Source organism: Lepidothrix coronata, unplaced genomic scaffold, assembly GCF_001604755.1.
Source record: "Lepidothrix coronata isolate B3197 unplaced genomic scaffold, Lepidothrix_coronata-1.0 Scaffold67, whole genome shotgun sequence".
Taxonomy (NCBI): Eukaryota; Metazoa; Chordata; class Aves; order Passeriformes; family Pipridae; genus Lepidothrix; species Lepidothrix coronata.
The window spans coordinates 4,463,952-4,480,366 of record NW_016690247.1 but is presented as its reverse complement, the minus strand read 5'-3'; the positions used below and the strand labels follow the sequence as shown (position 1 = coordinate 4,480,366).

Here is a 16,415-nt window from a genome sequence, read left to right as displayed (position 1 = left end):
TGCCCTCTTTTCCTAGGTCAAATAGGCTGATTGCAACACTGGCTTTATCCCATATCAATTGCTGTTTTCATGGATGGTTCCTGTCTTTTTTCAAGCACTGTGTTGCCTGGACTCCAGGATTCATTTCCTTGGGCTTCCCCAATTGTACCACGTAAAACCAGGTACCAGACGTGCTTACCCCAGAAAGTCACAAACCTTCAACAGAAGATGCAGAGGAACAAAGTAAAATGGGGAGAACAGGGGATGCACAGAAACAAACCAACACAGATGGGCTACCTTCTGAGCTTTGCCAAAAAGCGTACGCTTTCATTCGGAATGCAGTGCGAAAACGCTCCTTATTATTCAAGACAACATTCTTAGGTTCTTTTGAAGGACTTTCTTCAATGGCATCTACATTCAGAGGGGTAAATAGCTTTCCTTTAGTATTGGTACCACGAACCCGATCCAAGAGACCCAGCTTTTGGCTACAAAATAAGCAAAAGTAAACATTTTCCTCCTTTGTACACTATTAATTTGTTTTCATGGTGCTTTATGTATATAATGGGTTAAGTAAATGTTTTGTATACAAGGACACTGCTGGGGCTACCACAATAAATGACTGTCTTCATAAGCAACAGTTAAGCTCCACAGATAATTAAATGCTTTTTATGAGCACTTTTGTATAAATGTTGAAAATGTTAACAGATGGTTTTGCTATCCTCTCCGTGCAGGTATCATAGTGCTTCAGCTCATGTAGCATGCCTGAAGCACTGGTTTTAGTATTAGGACAAAAACACCACTACTGCCATGAGCAGGTTGCTCAAAGCCCCATCCAGCCTGGCCTTGAACACTTCCAGAGATGGGGTATCCACAACTTCTCTGAGCAACCTGTTCCAGTGCCTTGCTTCCCTCACAGTGAAGAATTTCTTCCTAATATGTAGTCTAAATCTTGCCCTCTTTCAGTTAGAACCCATTCCCCCTTGTCCTGTAACTACATATCCTTGCTAAAAGTCCCTGTCCTGCTTTCTTGCAGTCCCCCTTTTGTTACTGGAAGGTGCTCTGAGGTCTCCCCAGAGCCTTCTCTTATCCAAATGCAACAACCCCAACTCTCAGCTGTTTATTCATAGAAGAGCTGTGCATAGTCAGGAGTAAAAGAAAGTCAGATGTGCTGTGAACAAAGTAAATTACCAGCAAAACTCTGGCAAGGCATTGCCAAGCAATGACTATGTACATGGCAGGGCAGGCTGCCCTGTTCTCTCCAACATTTGCTGTCAGACATCTCTCACTACCCCAAGAATTGAGGTGACCTACGTGAGTTGTAGTGAAGTGACATATTTTGTTCCTCAGATTATTCCTTACACTGTCCTCTTATAGATTTACTGCCCAAAGACACTTGTCCTTCAGTGACAACATACAGCTAGAATTTCATCTATCTGCCGTTTTAGCAGCATCACTAACACTGACAGCCTGACGACTGAAACCATCTAAAAGGCAATCACTAATACTACTGAAAAGAGCAGCAGAAAAGGAATCTGCTACTGAGTATATAAGCTTATATATGTTCTGAACATTTTTTAGGTGATAGATGGTATAAGTATTTGATTTGCTTGTTCACTTTGCTGCTCAAACATTTGTTAATTGCACATTTGTTATTTAAAAAAAAAAAAAGCAGGGCTAAGCCATGGGAAGAAAGCCTGCCTTTTAACATATTCCTGGATGCTGAAGTGTGGGACAGCTCTAGGAGAGGTGAATTGTGCACACGTGATCAAGAGGCAGTTCTGTGTGGGATACCAGGTCAAGCAGGTTGAGTGTGGGGAGAGAGGGAGGGAAGAAGCCATCATAGCTGGCAGGTTTCTGAGAGCCAGGGGTGAGAGCAGAGCTGAGGGATAAACAGCCATGGTTACCAGAGGAAAGAGTTAATAGGTATCCAGTAAGGGATCTGTGCAGTAGGATCAGCTGAAGCCACTAAACCTGCTGGCAGGAGAGGCAAGTCTGGGGAGGGTCCACCATGCAAGGACATAGTAGACAAAGATGAAGACTTGGCTGCTGATCTTGCAAATGTGAAAAAAGCATCTATTTCTATCTGAGAGCTCTGTCTGTTGCAATATTCCGCCATAATGGAAGTTCTCAGGAAATTCCTCTTAAAATGATAAAGGAAAGACTTAAAGATATGCTTGATGGTAGCACAGCTTTAATAAGAGTGCTAACTCTAGTAAAAATACTGTAATTTACAGCATACAAAATTCACACCTGATCTGAGCATTGAACATCACAGCTGTTGCAAGGTTTTTTGTTGTTTTTTCTACATTAATTACTGAGGTCCTTATTTCTACTAGCTGTTTCTGATTAATATATCTTTGACCCAGGAAGTAATGAAATATGAGCTTCCCTGTCACAAAAAGATGAAAGCACTTAAGCTTTGGGTAGGAAGTTTTTTCAGCCCTTCTGAATTTTCTTGTTGATATGCCAATACTTGTGAATGCAGCCCAGTAAATTCAGACTCTTGTCCTGTCGTTGCATGCATATGTGTGTTCAAGTATGGAACTGGAAACTAAGAACGACTTGTGTATGGAGACACACAATTAGTCCTGATATATCAGCATTTCCAGGAGATGAAAGCCTGGATTGAGTGAAGAATTAGAACAGTCTAAGTGAATGATATCAGTATTACTCAGACTTTGCCCTATTGTCATTTCCTGAGGAATTCATGGCACAAAGTGCAGACAAATGTAATTAGCAAAAATCAGGGATTAATTACTTCTTTGTCATGGATGTCAACAAGTAACATCTCATATTTTTTTACAAACTACGTTTTGGGAACCCATTTTAAAAATTACTTCCATAGTTCTTGCTTTTGGGTTGGAATCTTGATCTGATTGACCCACCAAGGTGCTCTAAATAGTGAGTGCAGAATGCCAACAAGGGTTCTACTCAGGAAGAATCCTGTGACCTCTTTTCTTTCACTTCTCTATTTCAGAGGCCATGTTTGGAGCAGTATTGCTTTACAAGACAGATGTCTTAACTCCATGGCATTTCTGTGAAATTTGCTTTCTTCAAGCACTTGGCTACCACACGTAGGAAAAATATACAGAGGAGAAGATAATAACTACTGAGCAATTTTGAAAGGGCATGAAAAAATAAAGGCGAGGAAGTAAAAGACAACAGAATGATTTGTGTGGAGGTTTTTTGGGAGGGTAAAGTAGGGAAAATAAATTCACATGTCTCAATAATAATAAAATCAAAGTTTGAAGGAGGAATTAATTTTGAGAAGGATGGTCAAGAAGAGTCTGGAATCATGCATATCACTGAAAAGAATTTTAATGCAAAGAAATGCACCAAAAATCTAGCTGAGTGATAACAGAATCAGCCAGGCAATATAAACTGATGAGCCTAAAGGTGTTAGAGAGAATGAGCTTGTGAGAGTGAGCATTTCTTTAATATAAAGAAAAAAGAGCACTTAGGCAAGCATGGTATGGTGGTGATCTTTGTAGACAAAAGGTGACTGAAATAAGCTAAGCTACAAGAAGGAAGAAATCGAAGCAGTTTTAGAATGAGATCTCTTCAATGATAATAAAATGAAGAAATTTATCTCTGGATCTGAAAAAAAAAGGTACATTCAAAAGGCTTTTTGTGGAGATCAGTTTTTTCCTGGTGAGAGGATTAACAGGTCACCAATGATAGACAATTGATAGACGAATCTCAAATGAAAGGAAGAGTGTAGTCCACCTATTCTTCAGGATTTTAAGATTCAGAGCTTCTGGAGAGACCTTACAGGATGAGAAGGATTAAATCTAGCAGTGAAAATCAGATGATTTCAGATGATGAGGTAATTTCCTCAAAAGCAAGAAGAGGTCACATACTACATACTGGCTTCGAGCAACATATTAAATGTGACAAGATTTGAGTTAGTAACACTACAGAGAAGATCTCAAGAAAATACATTTAAGGCACAGAACCTGAAATATGAAGAAGCAGAAAAATAAATCAGAAAGAAGATTGCTACTGTTTATAAAAAGCAGTTTAATACTATACAAGAAGAAAATACTTGCCATTACAGGTGGTCTCTGACTCTCTCCCCCGAAACCTGCTTAGTGCTTCAAAATGCATATCCAGATATCCCAAAATTTCCCCCTTAAAACTCCTGTTATAATTGCCTTCCTTACCAAAACACAAGGAGCCAGAAAGTGCACTGCAAGGCTCTATAAGAATCAGACCAGAAGGAAAAGGGTCAGTGGATGATGCAAAGTATCCAAAACATTACTCTAGCGAATTTTTTTTTTCCAATGGAATAGGAAACATGTGCAGAAAGCTCTGTCATGGAGCTATACAAGAATAGGATTGACCAAAATTTGATATCATTCTCATAGATCAAAACAGATCAAAATAATCCTCTGCATTCAACACAAAACTCTACTTATTTACAGTGACATTTTCTACTGGATATGTAGGCACATGCATTTGTGGGGTGCTTCTTTTTTTTTTTTTTTTTTGTGGGGTGGGATTTACAGTAGATAACATGAACTAAAAGCATTCCCAAACTCTCTTTCCAGGGAGTTTTTCAGCTATCCTCATTGATAAATGTCAGTTTAGGAACAAACTATTCTCCCAAGACTGCTGCTCTAGCATCTTAAATTTAGGAGCTAGAACTCATCTGATCTGCCTTAAGCTGTTAAAAAAGCTTAACTTCCTGTCTAAGATTAATCTTTAGACTTATTTCTGTAATCAGTGGGAAGTTAGCAACCCTAACCAGTGAGTGGGAAGAGTGTGGTTCAGTTTGGGAAGACTTTACGCTTGGGGAACTTGGCTTTTGTTACTGATTACAGAAAGATCTAGATGAGAGGTCATTTAAAAAGCAGGTCTCTAGTCTAAGTTAAAATTACCTGAGCTGAAGCCCTCCTTGTTAATTGAATCCTGATGATTAACCCTTAAAGTAACATTCAGATTCGTAACAGTATGTTTATGCAATAAATATGACAATTGTGTTCATAACCAGGCAGCCAGAGCAGTAGAATCATCAGAAAATAAATAATCAGCTTCACATCCAAAAATACAACAGTATGTTGTATACAAAAGAACCCAAAACAAAACCCAAGCTTCTTTCCAGATAATGACTAGCTGTCATCAGGAAAAGAAATGGACTTTATTCTCATTTCCAAGGGATGAAATCTGGATCTGCTGGGGTTTTTGTTTTCGTTGATCTTTTTTTGAAAAGACTTAGGCAACATTTGTTCTCATGACACAATCTCCTTCATTAGGGCAGCATGCGCATGGCTCAGTCCCGGGGTATGAAGCATGCGCAGGTCACATCATCCTCCATGAGAATGGCTAGGACAGTGGTTCCCACCCACAGCTTCATGTACTGCTGCCTGTCTCCTTCAGAATCCTCCTGCTGGTGTTAGCTACTCTTCCTCCCCTTGGAACAGTGGGCCTGTTTCATTTGTCTCTCTTACATTCAATAAAATGTGATTCCCAGCTTCCAACACAGTTCCAGGAACTGGGGAGATTCAAATGCATCCCAAACATGCTGATAAAAATGCAGGGTAGTTTCTCTGACTACCTTGGATATGTTTCCATTGCTTGTCTTGCGTGCTATTGCATCCTCTCCCTCATGTGTTCCAAAACCTATGTGTTTGAAATGGGGGCCCAGGATGAGAATTCCTTAACTCTATGGTAGACACATAAAGGGAGGAAGGTGGAAGCAGTACAGACAGCTTCTTCCTTCCTAAAGAAAAATTCAGCTCTCAAATTCTTTTTCCCCAAGAGCAGTGGGAATTATTTTGGACCACCTGAGGGATTAATTTGGTGGCTGGATATACAAGAGATGCCTGGCTTCTGCAGCACATGTTCTACCCTTGCTCAGAATAAAGAGTGGGAACCACTGAACTAGAAATACTTTTCCAGAAACAGACATGCAAAGAAACAATGCAGTTACATCCCATCATGCAAGCCAGATACTCTCCTCTCTGTCCTCTGCCTAGTATTGGAGTTTCATAAACAAATGGCACATGTATGAGGAGAAAAATAATAAATTAATGCTAACAGTGAATCAAACAGCCCTCTGCCATGTGTTTACCACCTTCACCTAACAAGAAATAAAAATAATCAGGGAATTTTTCCATATTTTTCACAGGTTAGCTAATCACTGGATTCAGTTAGTCTCAAGCAACTAGAAGCAAACAGCAGTCATGTTTACTCCAATATTTTTATACCTTATCAGCTGAACTTATATGGGTGAACTTAGATTTGGAAAAAAAAAACATTCTGAATGAGATTTCCAGAAGTATTCTGATTTGAACTCTTCTTAATAGAAATTAGCACAAAATTAATGTTATGAAGACAGACATGAATCCTGCAGTGAACGTGTTCAAATGATCTCTGAGAGATCCGTGAGTTTCCTTAAGATAAAACAAAGAACATTCTGCACTTCCAAGGTACTTCTGAATTTTGGCCAATCAGCTTTCCCTTTTATTGAGTAACATTCTTTTCTGCAGATAAGATCTCACAAAAATGTTTAATCTCAAAATAGTTGACCCCAACTTCCTGACAACTAAAATTGTCACTTTGCATCCTGAATCTTGAGGTCTAAATTTACAAGTTTCTAATGTCTGAGGAGGAAACATCCCTTCTAACTCAATACCTCATTGGTATTTAAGGCTGAGTGTGACTCCAAATCCAAACTCATCTACCACCCAGACTATCTACCCAGAAACAAGTCCAACTTGGGTTTAATTTTGATGCCCTTCAGAAAGAGAAAGAGACCTTGTGCATACTAAAGGCCTTTGCTTAGCCCCTTTTCTCATCCACACTTTCAAAAGTGATTGGGAATGGGTAAAAATAAACAATGTCACATAAATCTATGGGAAGAATAATCCAAATCCAATTCTTTGTCAAAACAGGATGGATATTTTTCACCAATGCATGCAGCCATTGTAGGTAGAAAACATATGGATGTTGACCCACTTGTTGCTTTGAAGTGAACATATCTCCATTTATCAACCACTAGAAAGCAAATCAAACTGCAAAATCAGTGTCTTCTGATCATTTTGTATGGGCAAATCACCAAATCAAGAAACAAAGAGCTTCACTAGCTGCTCTCCAAAAGTTGAAGAGCTTCAGCTAGAAAAGCTGAGTTGTGTGTTGATGATTTCATGTTTGTGGAATGAAGTGGGAATGAGAACAATGAGCTAAAGTTGAATGACAGCAAACTGTTTGTATGGGACAGGATAAAATGTTTGACAATTCAGTCAAAATATTATTTCTAATGATATTTCTTTCTTATTCCTGAAATGAGAAGGATTATTTCTATGACTCTTTGAAGGAAGATAAAGTTCTTGCCCCTCATCTTAGGTCACAGTTCAGCAAGATATTCAAGCATGTCACTAACTTTTTCAGGTGATCAAAAGCATCCACTTCTTTTCCATTTGCTGAACCAAAACCTGCAAATACACATGCAAAGACGCTCTTCCAGTGAACTCAAATTCCAAGTAACTTGCATGAATTTGTGTTGGCAGGGTTGGGACTGCCTAAGGAACAGTGTTTAGCTCTTACAGTATATATTTTTTTACAGTAAATTTCAAAATGATTTGCAGAGTAGGTTAGTATCACTCCCATTCTATGAAAATAGAGAAAAGCACTTCTTTCTAAGCATATCATTGGGAGAGCCAGGATTATATTCCATATTTTCTGAACAGCAGAACAATTAACTATTTGCAAGGTCATGCAACTTCCTTTTTATGCTTAATAACTTTTCAGTCTTATTGCCCCTTACTTTTGATGGTAGTAGGTGAACTACTGTAGTAAAAACAGAAAGTGCAGGCAGGGAATGGCATGCAAGAAATATGAAAAGAATAAGGCTCAACTGTTACTTGAATGTATATACCTAAGTTTTCTTGTGAGGCTTGATCCAAAGAATGACTCCCTACTAAACATGACATTACTGTAAAGTGAAGAAAAGTTATTAAGATGAGACGTTAATGATTACCCATGAAAAGTTCTATGAAAAAGAACGGGAACAGCCTTTCATTTGTAGTTAATGTAGTGTGGAGATCAGAGTGGCTTTTTTCTCCTTTCTGTTTTGGGCAGATGTATTAAGATGAAATGCTGACAGTGAAATTTTACACCTTGCAAAGTATGGCTTTATTTTCATTTTGTTGCTAACACTGACAATACAAAAATGCGCCACATTTTATGAATTCTTTCATACATAATAGGAAGGACTGGTACTGATTATGCCACTTAAAAAACCCGAATCAATTTTCCAAAGGCAGAGAAATATTATTTATCTTGTAGACATAAGGACACAGGAATAAATGACTTTTCTGCAATCACATAATAATAGATCTAGGAATGAACATACTCTCCTGATGTCTAGTTCTACAGCTGGAAAATGAGGATTAGGAACAGGACCCTAGGAGAAAGTTCAAAACTCTTCATTGAAATGCCTGTCTATTCAAGTGCTGAAGTTTCAACACTAGTCAAAATCAGTTGAAGAGCTGCTAACAACAGCACTGAAAAATTAGGCCCAATATTCATTACCAAACGTAGACATAAAAAGTTGGTTCAGAATAAACAATATATCCATCAAGTAAAGGCCCATCTTAAATGTAGGTCATGCTACCAAATGTTTGCTAAATGATTTGCTGCACTCCAGCAGAAATGAGCATTAGTATCTTTTTCTCATAAATCTTCCTTCTTGAGAGCTGAACAGATGAAAAGACTTTGCAATACTGGCAGGAGAGCAATTGCTACCTGAGATTTCATGGAGCTGGTAGGTTTAGGCACTGATTAAGGCAAAAAAAAAAGCTGGAGGCACCTCTGGCATAAAATCAGTAAACTCCCCACCAGTGAGCCATGGATAGACAGCCCCAGTTCCTCCTGGTTTGGGGAACTCTACAGAGCCTATAGGGAAAATGCTATTCTTAACAGAGCTGCATCACATGTTCCTCTTCCCTTCATTGCTCACAGGACCCAGTCCAGCTCCAGGGCAGTCAATTGTCCTCTTCATCATATCTCATATCTTCACAGTTTTAGTTTAAAGGGAGCTTCAGTAAAGCCTTGAAGGGCCTGCTGCCAAACCTCAATTGGTTTTCTACTATGACAAGTCCTTTCTTGCAGCCTTGCCTTGGGTTCCAACTTCTGAAGTGGACTGTTCCACTCTGTTGTGTCCTCTATGTTTTTCCCAAATGGTCCAAGAACAAGGAGCTGTATGTAGCTGTGTCTTTTTCATAATGCCAGCTCCTGCTTCCAAGGAGTGATCATAGAAGGATCTGTCACAGTGTTTAACTCTAGAACTGTGGAGTTCCTAAAGAGTTTTCACACCACTCAGTAGAAACCCTGCCACTTAAAGCGCTCCCAATCCTCAAATTTGGAAACAGCCAGGTGTAATTTTTACCTTTATTAAAAGCTTCTGTGAAAGCTTTGGACTAATTCTTCTCTCTTCTTTATCAACCACTGATTAGACAATGCCATTTATTACTACAGCAACTTTCCCATTAAGTACTTAACTGATGGAAGAACCTGGAGACTGACGGCATTTATGGGCTGTTCTCTCCAGTAGTACCACGTTCCTTTATTGCTCATTTATTTCAGTACAGCCAAAGCACAAACTGCAGTGGAGTATGAGTAATACATTCTATACTAAATCACTGTAGGAGGAAGAAGATTTTTTTCCCTTTTTTTTTTTTTAAATTATCTGTTCTGTAAATAAGAGTTTTATGAGAGATGGGAGGTAGGACTGTCAAAACAACCAGATTTTATGGCTCAATCCCAGTTCTGCTGAAGTCAGTGGATGCTCCCACAAGTACTATCATTTGTCTGTTTACCTGGAGGGTTTCCAATGCCTTTAATTGAATGCTTCATTCCATAAACACATTCCTGCTAACAGGAAGGCTCCAAGGCAGGTTTACTGATGATTTTGCTGGAGGTTATTACATATGTAACAACATAAAAGCAAGATATATCCAGCTAGAATGAGGGGGTTTGGGATTATAGTTTTAAAGAGTTTGAGTTGTGAGTCATACTTTTCCATTTTCAATTCAGTGTGTCAAGATAAAATGATTTCTACTCATCTGAAAGCTACACTAACTCAGAAACTACTCCACAAACTGTTTGGTTGCTGCAGGTTCAGGAGCTTCTCTGGGGGGCTGTGACCAACAGTCAACAGCAGCAGCTATTCACTTACATAATTTTAATCTGCTGCTGCATGTGAGTCAGAACATTTTGACTCAAGGTATGGAATTACATGCTCAAAAGGATTTCAGCCCCTAAGCTCTCTCCTACATATTAAAAACCAGAATTCAGCTGTTGTTGACACTGCACACGGCTGAAATCTCCAGACATCTGTGTTAGTGACTGCTTAGCCTGGGCAGTGCCATGGATGTGGAGTACATAAGATTCCTGAGGGTTCCCAAACTAGGTAGCTCCCATCCAGGCAGTCTTCGAGGAGGAGCAGGTTAGCTCATGATTATGGTGGCAAGAGGGGGAAGACAACCTTTCCCAATAATTTGTCACTACAACACTTGCCTGCATTGTAAGAAAACTTGGTATTGATTTTCCCTTTCTGTTAAAGGAGGTCTGAACCCCAAAAATTCAGAGAACAGCAAGTGTTAATATTTTTTTTCCAACTTCCTTTATTGAAGCTGTCGTGTGTTGCATGAAAAACAAACAATTAAAAGATAATTTTTCATCAGGCCAGGGACTGGAACTCAAGCCTGACCTCTGACTAACATTTTTCAAATATTGCTACAATTCTTGTTCCTTTTCTCTACACTGTAAATGGGGATACAAACAGACCTAGCTTAGGCTGGAGTCTGTGGAGCTGTTTTTCTTTTAATTGCTATTGAATTTCATTATGGATGATCCATTGATAGCAGTCTAGCTTAAACTTTTGCCTCAGAATTACTGTATGTGCCTTTGACTCTTCTACTTAGCTGAAGAGGATTATAAATATATCATTTCCATTTGAGACCTTGCAGGTTGACTGACAATGACTGCTCTGCTGCAGTCTTCAGTGACTGACCAGTATTAGGATTGATGACTCCTTCATTTCCATTGCTTGTAAATTCCCCAGTGTGACGGGGAGCTTTCTCATTTTTTTCAGCAGGGGTGGGACCAAAGCCTCAAATTTAATGTAGCTTTTACAGTACTGCCAGAGAGATTGACTATCCTGCTGTTCCATCTGAGACATCCATCTTAGTATTTGTTGTTAAGAAATCTTTGCACATGGTAAATCAACAGAGACTTCATCCCTTACACCATAACATTGCTCTATGCAAGACTATGAAACAACAGCAAGAAGCAGAATTTTAAATTCCCCCCCAGACCAGCCTGGATGCTAAACTTCTGGCTCTATGGCACGGATCAGAAGAAATCTAGACCATGATTAATCATAACAAACAATAAAGCTGTTTACAGACAATCAGCAAGCAACACTGCCTTTGTACAGTTAGCATTTTAGCTGTGTTGTTATATTTGGAAAAAAGCAAGCAGTTAGAAAATGGATTGGTTAATAATTTTTTATGGCTACCTGTGGTGTTAGTAGCATGTTTTGGTTAACAGCTCATGAATCCACAAAGAACTATTTAATTTGCATCCTCCAATAACTGTATTAAAACATATATATAAAATAATGGCACCTACATACCTGGCAGTACCATCCAATTGCTCTTTCCTTTTATAGAAGAGAGGAAGCATTACAAAAAAGTAAGGAAAAAGGAGTCATATAATAAATTCAGCAATTTTTTAAATATAAATTACTAATCTACTGCTAATAAATTATACATCTTTTGTTCTGTGACCATAACTGACAGCAGAATAAAAGCTATATTTTCACCTAGCCATAAAGCAAAGAATGTGATAGAGATTCCTGAAACCAATCTGTGCTGCTTAGATTGGCAATCCAGTCTTTGGTGAGAGGTGATCTCTTTTGCCCTCTCTCCCAGAGCCTTATTTGCAAAACACCTATTAAATTTCAGGTTATGTTCAAATCAGAGGAACCTACATACAGTGAACAAGCTTGAAGTCACAGTAATTAGTCTGGACTCTTCACGAGTCTGAGAATTCTCCTCTAAAAAAAGCCTGAGGTCCAGAAACCCTCTACAAATTACTCCATAATGGAAAAGGTGAGAATAGACAGATAGTGAGAAAGGTTAAAGAAAAGGAAAGACATGTACTGAACCTTAATTAAACACTTATGGAGGGTTTATTTTTAGAGATTTCCTTTTTGAAGTATATGAAATTGATCCTAAAGAAATATATTGCAAATAAAACAAAAGAGTTAGTATTTGCAATTTGCACTTTGTGAAGGCAGGAGCCTGAAACTTTTTAGGTCAGTTTTGAGCAACAGCTGGAGCTGCAGTATTAGTGCAGTGGACACAACTTACATGTGGAGAGCTCTGTTTGAGCCAAGCACTAGTTTAAGGGCACTTTTTTTTTCGGAATGAGGCCCAACAGCAAGTCTAGAATGAAAGCTTAAAACATTAACTTTGATAAGTAATTTCTATTATTAGCAACTGATAGTATATTGCTAAAATCTCGGCTTTCATAGGGCCATATAGGTTTTTAAACAACATTTTAAAATTTAAGACCTGAGTGTGAGAAAGGTGCCTGTTTGACAGGCAAGAAAAATGAGAATCAGACAGACTCATGGCCATAAACACATGAGCATCCATTATGTCTTTATGTGTGGAATGCTTTCCAATAAACTCAGAAGTGGTGAATGAAATAAAACCACAACCTCAGAAGAGTTTCCTTTCCCTCAGAACAGTTTTCTGGGAAATATTTGTTACCTACAAAAGCCTTATTGATATGTGTAAAGTCTGTGTTTCCTGTCCTGACTGATACTTCATAGAAAATGATGACAGAGAGGCGGACAACGAACTTACCTGAAAAATGGAAATGATACAATTGATTCATAAAACCTCCAGGTAGCAACTAAATCAATCCTGTTGGGGTTAGTAGCATAGTATCTCCAAGCAGCCTGAATTACAGGGAAGAGGAAATAATTAGTGTCAAGTAAAGCTATTCCCCAGGCTGATTGCAGGCAGACTTTCAAAGAACACAACAATGCACCTGAGTGACTATCTAGAAATTAATTACTAATCAGCCATACCAAATGAGTAGCACTATATGGTACAACTACTAATACTGGATTATGATCTAGGAGGGCTGTAACATGGAGAGACCCACCAATATCAACATGACATTACATTAGATAAACTGGTTTTATTCTCCTTTCTGAGAGAGAAAGAGCTTAAAGAGCTTCAAGTGCTGCTGGGCTTGTGCAGTAATTCTGGAAGTGCTTAAGATAGTTTATTACCTAATGTATCATCAGAGGAAATTTTGCTGAGCGATTTTCTATTTCAACATTTAGCTCCAATCAAAATTCTCCAAAGAAAATTCTTTAAGCACATACCTAAAACCCACTGTAGCTAAGCAAACTACCTGCTAAGGGAAGATGCTTTGATTTAAAAGATGAATTCCATTCACAACTCATGACTGCAGATCCTTCTGTTTGCTAAAGAGTGTTTTTAATGAGAACAGTGTAATATGCCACTCAGTCTGTTTATCCTGAGGACAGGTTTGATCCTGGGCAGTCCTGAGCACCAACACTTTCATCTGATATCACAGAAACTTTCTCTATCCCTCTGTAAAAATGCTTCTATTTCCTTCACTGCCATCAGGATGTGCTCCATATCTAGTAAGAGTAACTCCTGTCAAACTTCTCAGCGCCAAGACTAGTGATTTTAAGCTTAATTTTCTGAATTAATAATAAAGGCTGTAACTGAAATCCAAGTGAGCTAAGGACTCTCTTCCCAATGAATTCTCAGATCATTCAGTGACATAACAGAAGATCCAGAGTGTGTTTTAGTTTTTTAAAACCATACATTCTATTTATTTGCCTCGATTGAAACAGTCGCTGTCTATTGTGTTACTTCTATTGCTGTTTTCACATCAATACCAAGGTAACTTTGTTTGCACATAAAAGCACTCTCTCAGGGGAACTAACAAAACCTGTATTTTGGAAAGAATTTCAGCAGCTTGTTTTCTGTGATTTTTGTGGCACTGATGCAGAAGTTAGTTGGTTTCCAGAACCTAGCAGATGAGACCCTTTCTTTAAAGACGTTTTTCTGAAAGATATTCTGGGAGTTGAACAATTCCTCAAAAACTGCAAGGACCTCTGAATTATCTAGCTCGGTGTGAAAAAACTAACAAATACAGCTTCCCACATCCTGGAATGGGAAAGGAGAAGTTGGGCAGGGAAGAAGTGGTGGCCCTTTTTAACATGATTGAGCAGTCTTCATACACAACACTTTCTCAAGGAAAGCGTAAGTGGCTGCAAACCTGAATGAGTTCAGCTGCTGGCTTTCTTCTTTTCTCAAAATGTTTTTGACGATGTTGCTCCTGGACCTTCAGTGCCAGCCCTGAGCCCAAAATGCCCTGAAAACACAGAGTGATACAAGATTTTAGAGAATTCTTAGGAAAAAATGGATCAATGATGAGAAGAAACAGGTCTGTGGGGGGAGATTGAGACAGCATGTCTTTTCCGCTGCTCCACTCATAAGACAGGAGATGTTCATGGTCTTCTCAAGGACCACAGACCATTTTAAGGTCCTTGACAGGCTTCTTCAATGTCTAATGCCTTTCCAAGCTGGAGGAGTCCATGGGGTGTATTACTTCACGCTCAGGGCAGAGTGAAACTGTGTTTGTGTGATACAAGAGCTATGCTAAACCATACTCTGGATTTGGGTGTGCAGGACTTGCCATCCTCTGTGAAATTCTTTCCAGGTCCCGATGTAAAGGAAAAGTATCCTAAAATCTGGGCTTGGGACACTTTCTGTTGCTATTCAGCCCATCTCACTCAGATCTTGTCTCATTCTCACCTGAGGACTTTGCTGGCAAGGGAAATATAAGGCTGGGTAAGATGGGCCCAATTCTAATTATCAAAACAATAGGCTGTAAATCCTTCAAAAATATGTCTTGTGGAGCCTATGTCAATACCAGTAAACTAACATGTGCCAGGGTACAGTCCCTTGAACTACCTTGTGATTTCCCAGACTGTTCACTTGCTGGATTAATTCTGTTTGTGTGCCAGCCAGCACTGTCAGACAATGCCCACCCGTGATTTGACGAGTATTGGGGGTGGTATATTACTCCCAATAAGCTCTATGCAAAGTTGGGAAGAAACAGGTTTAGTTTACTGACATAGACACCCTCAAGACTCTGAATTAATTCTTAAAAGGGGATTTGGTTCTACAGAAAGTTCGCTTTATGGTTTTTTTTGCAAGTCCACAGCACTGGGCTGTGTCTAAGAGAGGAGGGGGAAGGTACTTACTGCAGGAAGAGCAAAGAAAGACACTCCAATGAGAGAGAAGGTAGCTGCAATCAGCCGTCCCTCCCATGTTTTGGGGGTCTTGTCGCCGTACCCAATCGTAGCCAGGGTGATCTGTGGGCAGAATGAACAGGACTCCCCATGAGAAGAAAAAGCCAACAGCTCTGCTTTAAATGTCACCACAAAACCTTCATAACTCACTTTGCTCTGTGGGTGCTCATGCACAGCTCCCTGAAATAGGATCTTGTTGATGGGCCAACCAATTTTCTTTAATGTTGTCACAGTCCCAAGGCATTGCACGCAGAATGCATTTAGTCCTGAAGCAGCTGCCTCTCCAGGATGGATTTGCTGCCAGGGAACTTCATGGGACATTGCCTGTACAGTGAGTTTCCCGCCCACCATCAGTGCACAGTTAGGAACGGGACTTGCCAGTTAACGACTTACAGGCCTTTAACAATCAGTCAGGACGAGCTCTGTGTGAGCTCCTGGTCTTGTAAAAACAAAGATGACTTTGTGAAAACTTACTCCTTTCCTTCTCAGTTGTTAATTTCCAGTTGTGTACCTTTTCTCACCAGTGAGACTCTGTCTAAATGTCCTGGATATGAAAGGATATGAAAACATCCAGGTGTTTTATGCAACAGTACCTTTTGACTAATAATGGGGAGGTTGGGGAGGTGCGGGGAAATATCTTGCCATTTATGAGTGAACTACATTAAATAAAAAATAAGCTGCTGAATTTTAGTTACAGCATAACATAGGTTTCTCTGACTATCAGTAGCAAAGCAACATGAATGCTGGAATGACAGGAATATCTTGTGATCAAATAAGTTAGTGATGTAAACCAATAGTCCTCTCTTCATCAGAAGAGACAAGAACAGATGTATCAAAGGTCCCTCTTGTTCAGCATCCTACTGCCTGATTTTTGTGGAATACATGTAAGACATGAGAATCGTTGAGTTAACCTTTCCAGAAATATTTTTCTACTTCCTGCATCTGAATCCAGAGACATCTTCAGTCACTGGCTCCTTAACCAAACTTCCATGAGTGTCTACCTCAACTGCCCAAACTTTTGGTGCTCTTTGCTTGTCCAACAGAACCATCCATTGGC

The 16,415-nt window shown here is 39.3% G+C and overlaps 1 protein-coding gene across 2 annotated transcripts in view; it reads right to left on the bottom strand.

Moving 5' to 3' along the window:
- The window catches only part of KCNQ3 (potassium voltage-gated channel subfamily Q member 3), a 204,881-nt gene that overhangs the window by 14,776 nt on the left and 173,690 nt on the right, over window positions 1-16,415 (bottom strand). Inside the window, exons 6-10 of one of the 2 annotated variants that reach the window (XM_017818331.1) lie at window positions 15,311-15,421; window positions 14,320-14,415; window positions 12,861-12,955; window positions 11,621-11,647; window positions 277-464 (exon numbers count right to left, since the gene is read on the bottom strand). In XM_017818331.1, the coding sequence (XP_017673820.1) occupies window positions 277-464; window positions 11,621-11,647; window positions 12,861-12,955; window positions 14,320-14,415; window positions 15,311-15,421 (517 nt within the window). The remainder of the gene's footprint in view (window positions 1-276; window positions 465-11,620; window positions 11,648-12,860; window positions 12,956-14,319; window positions 14,416-15,310; window positions 15,422-16,415) is intronic. The other variant, XM_017818332.1, reaches the window with a different exon arrangement.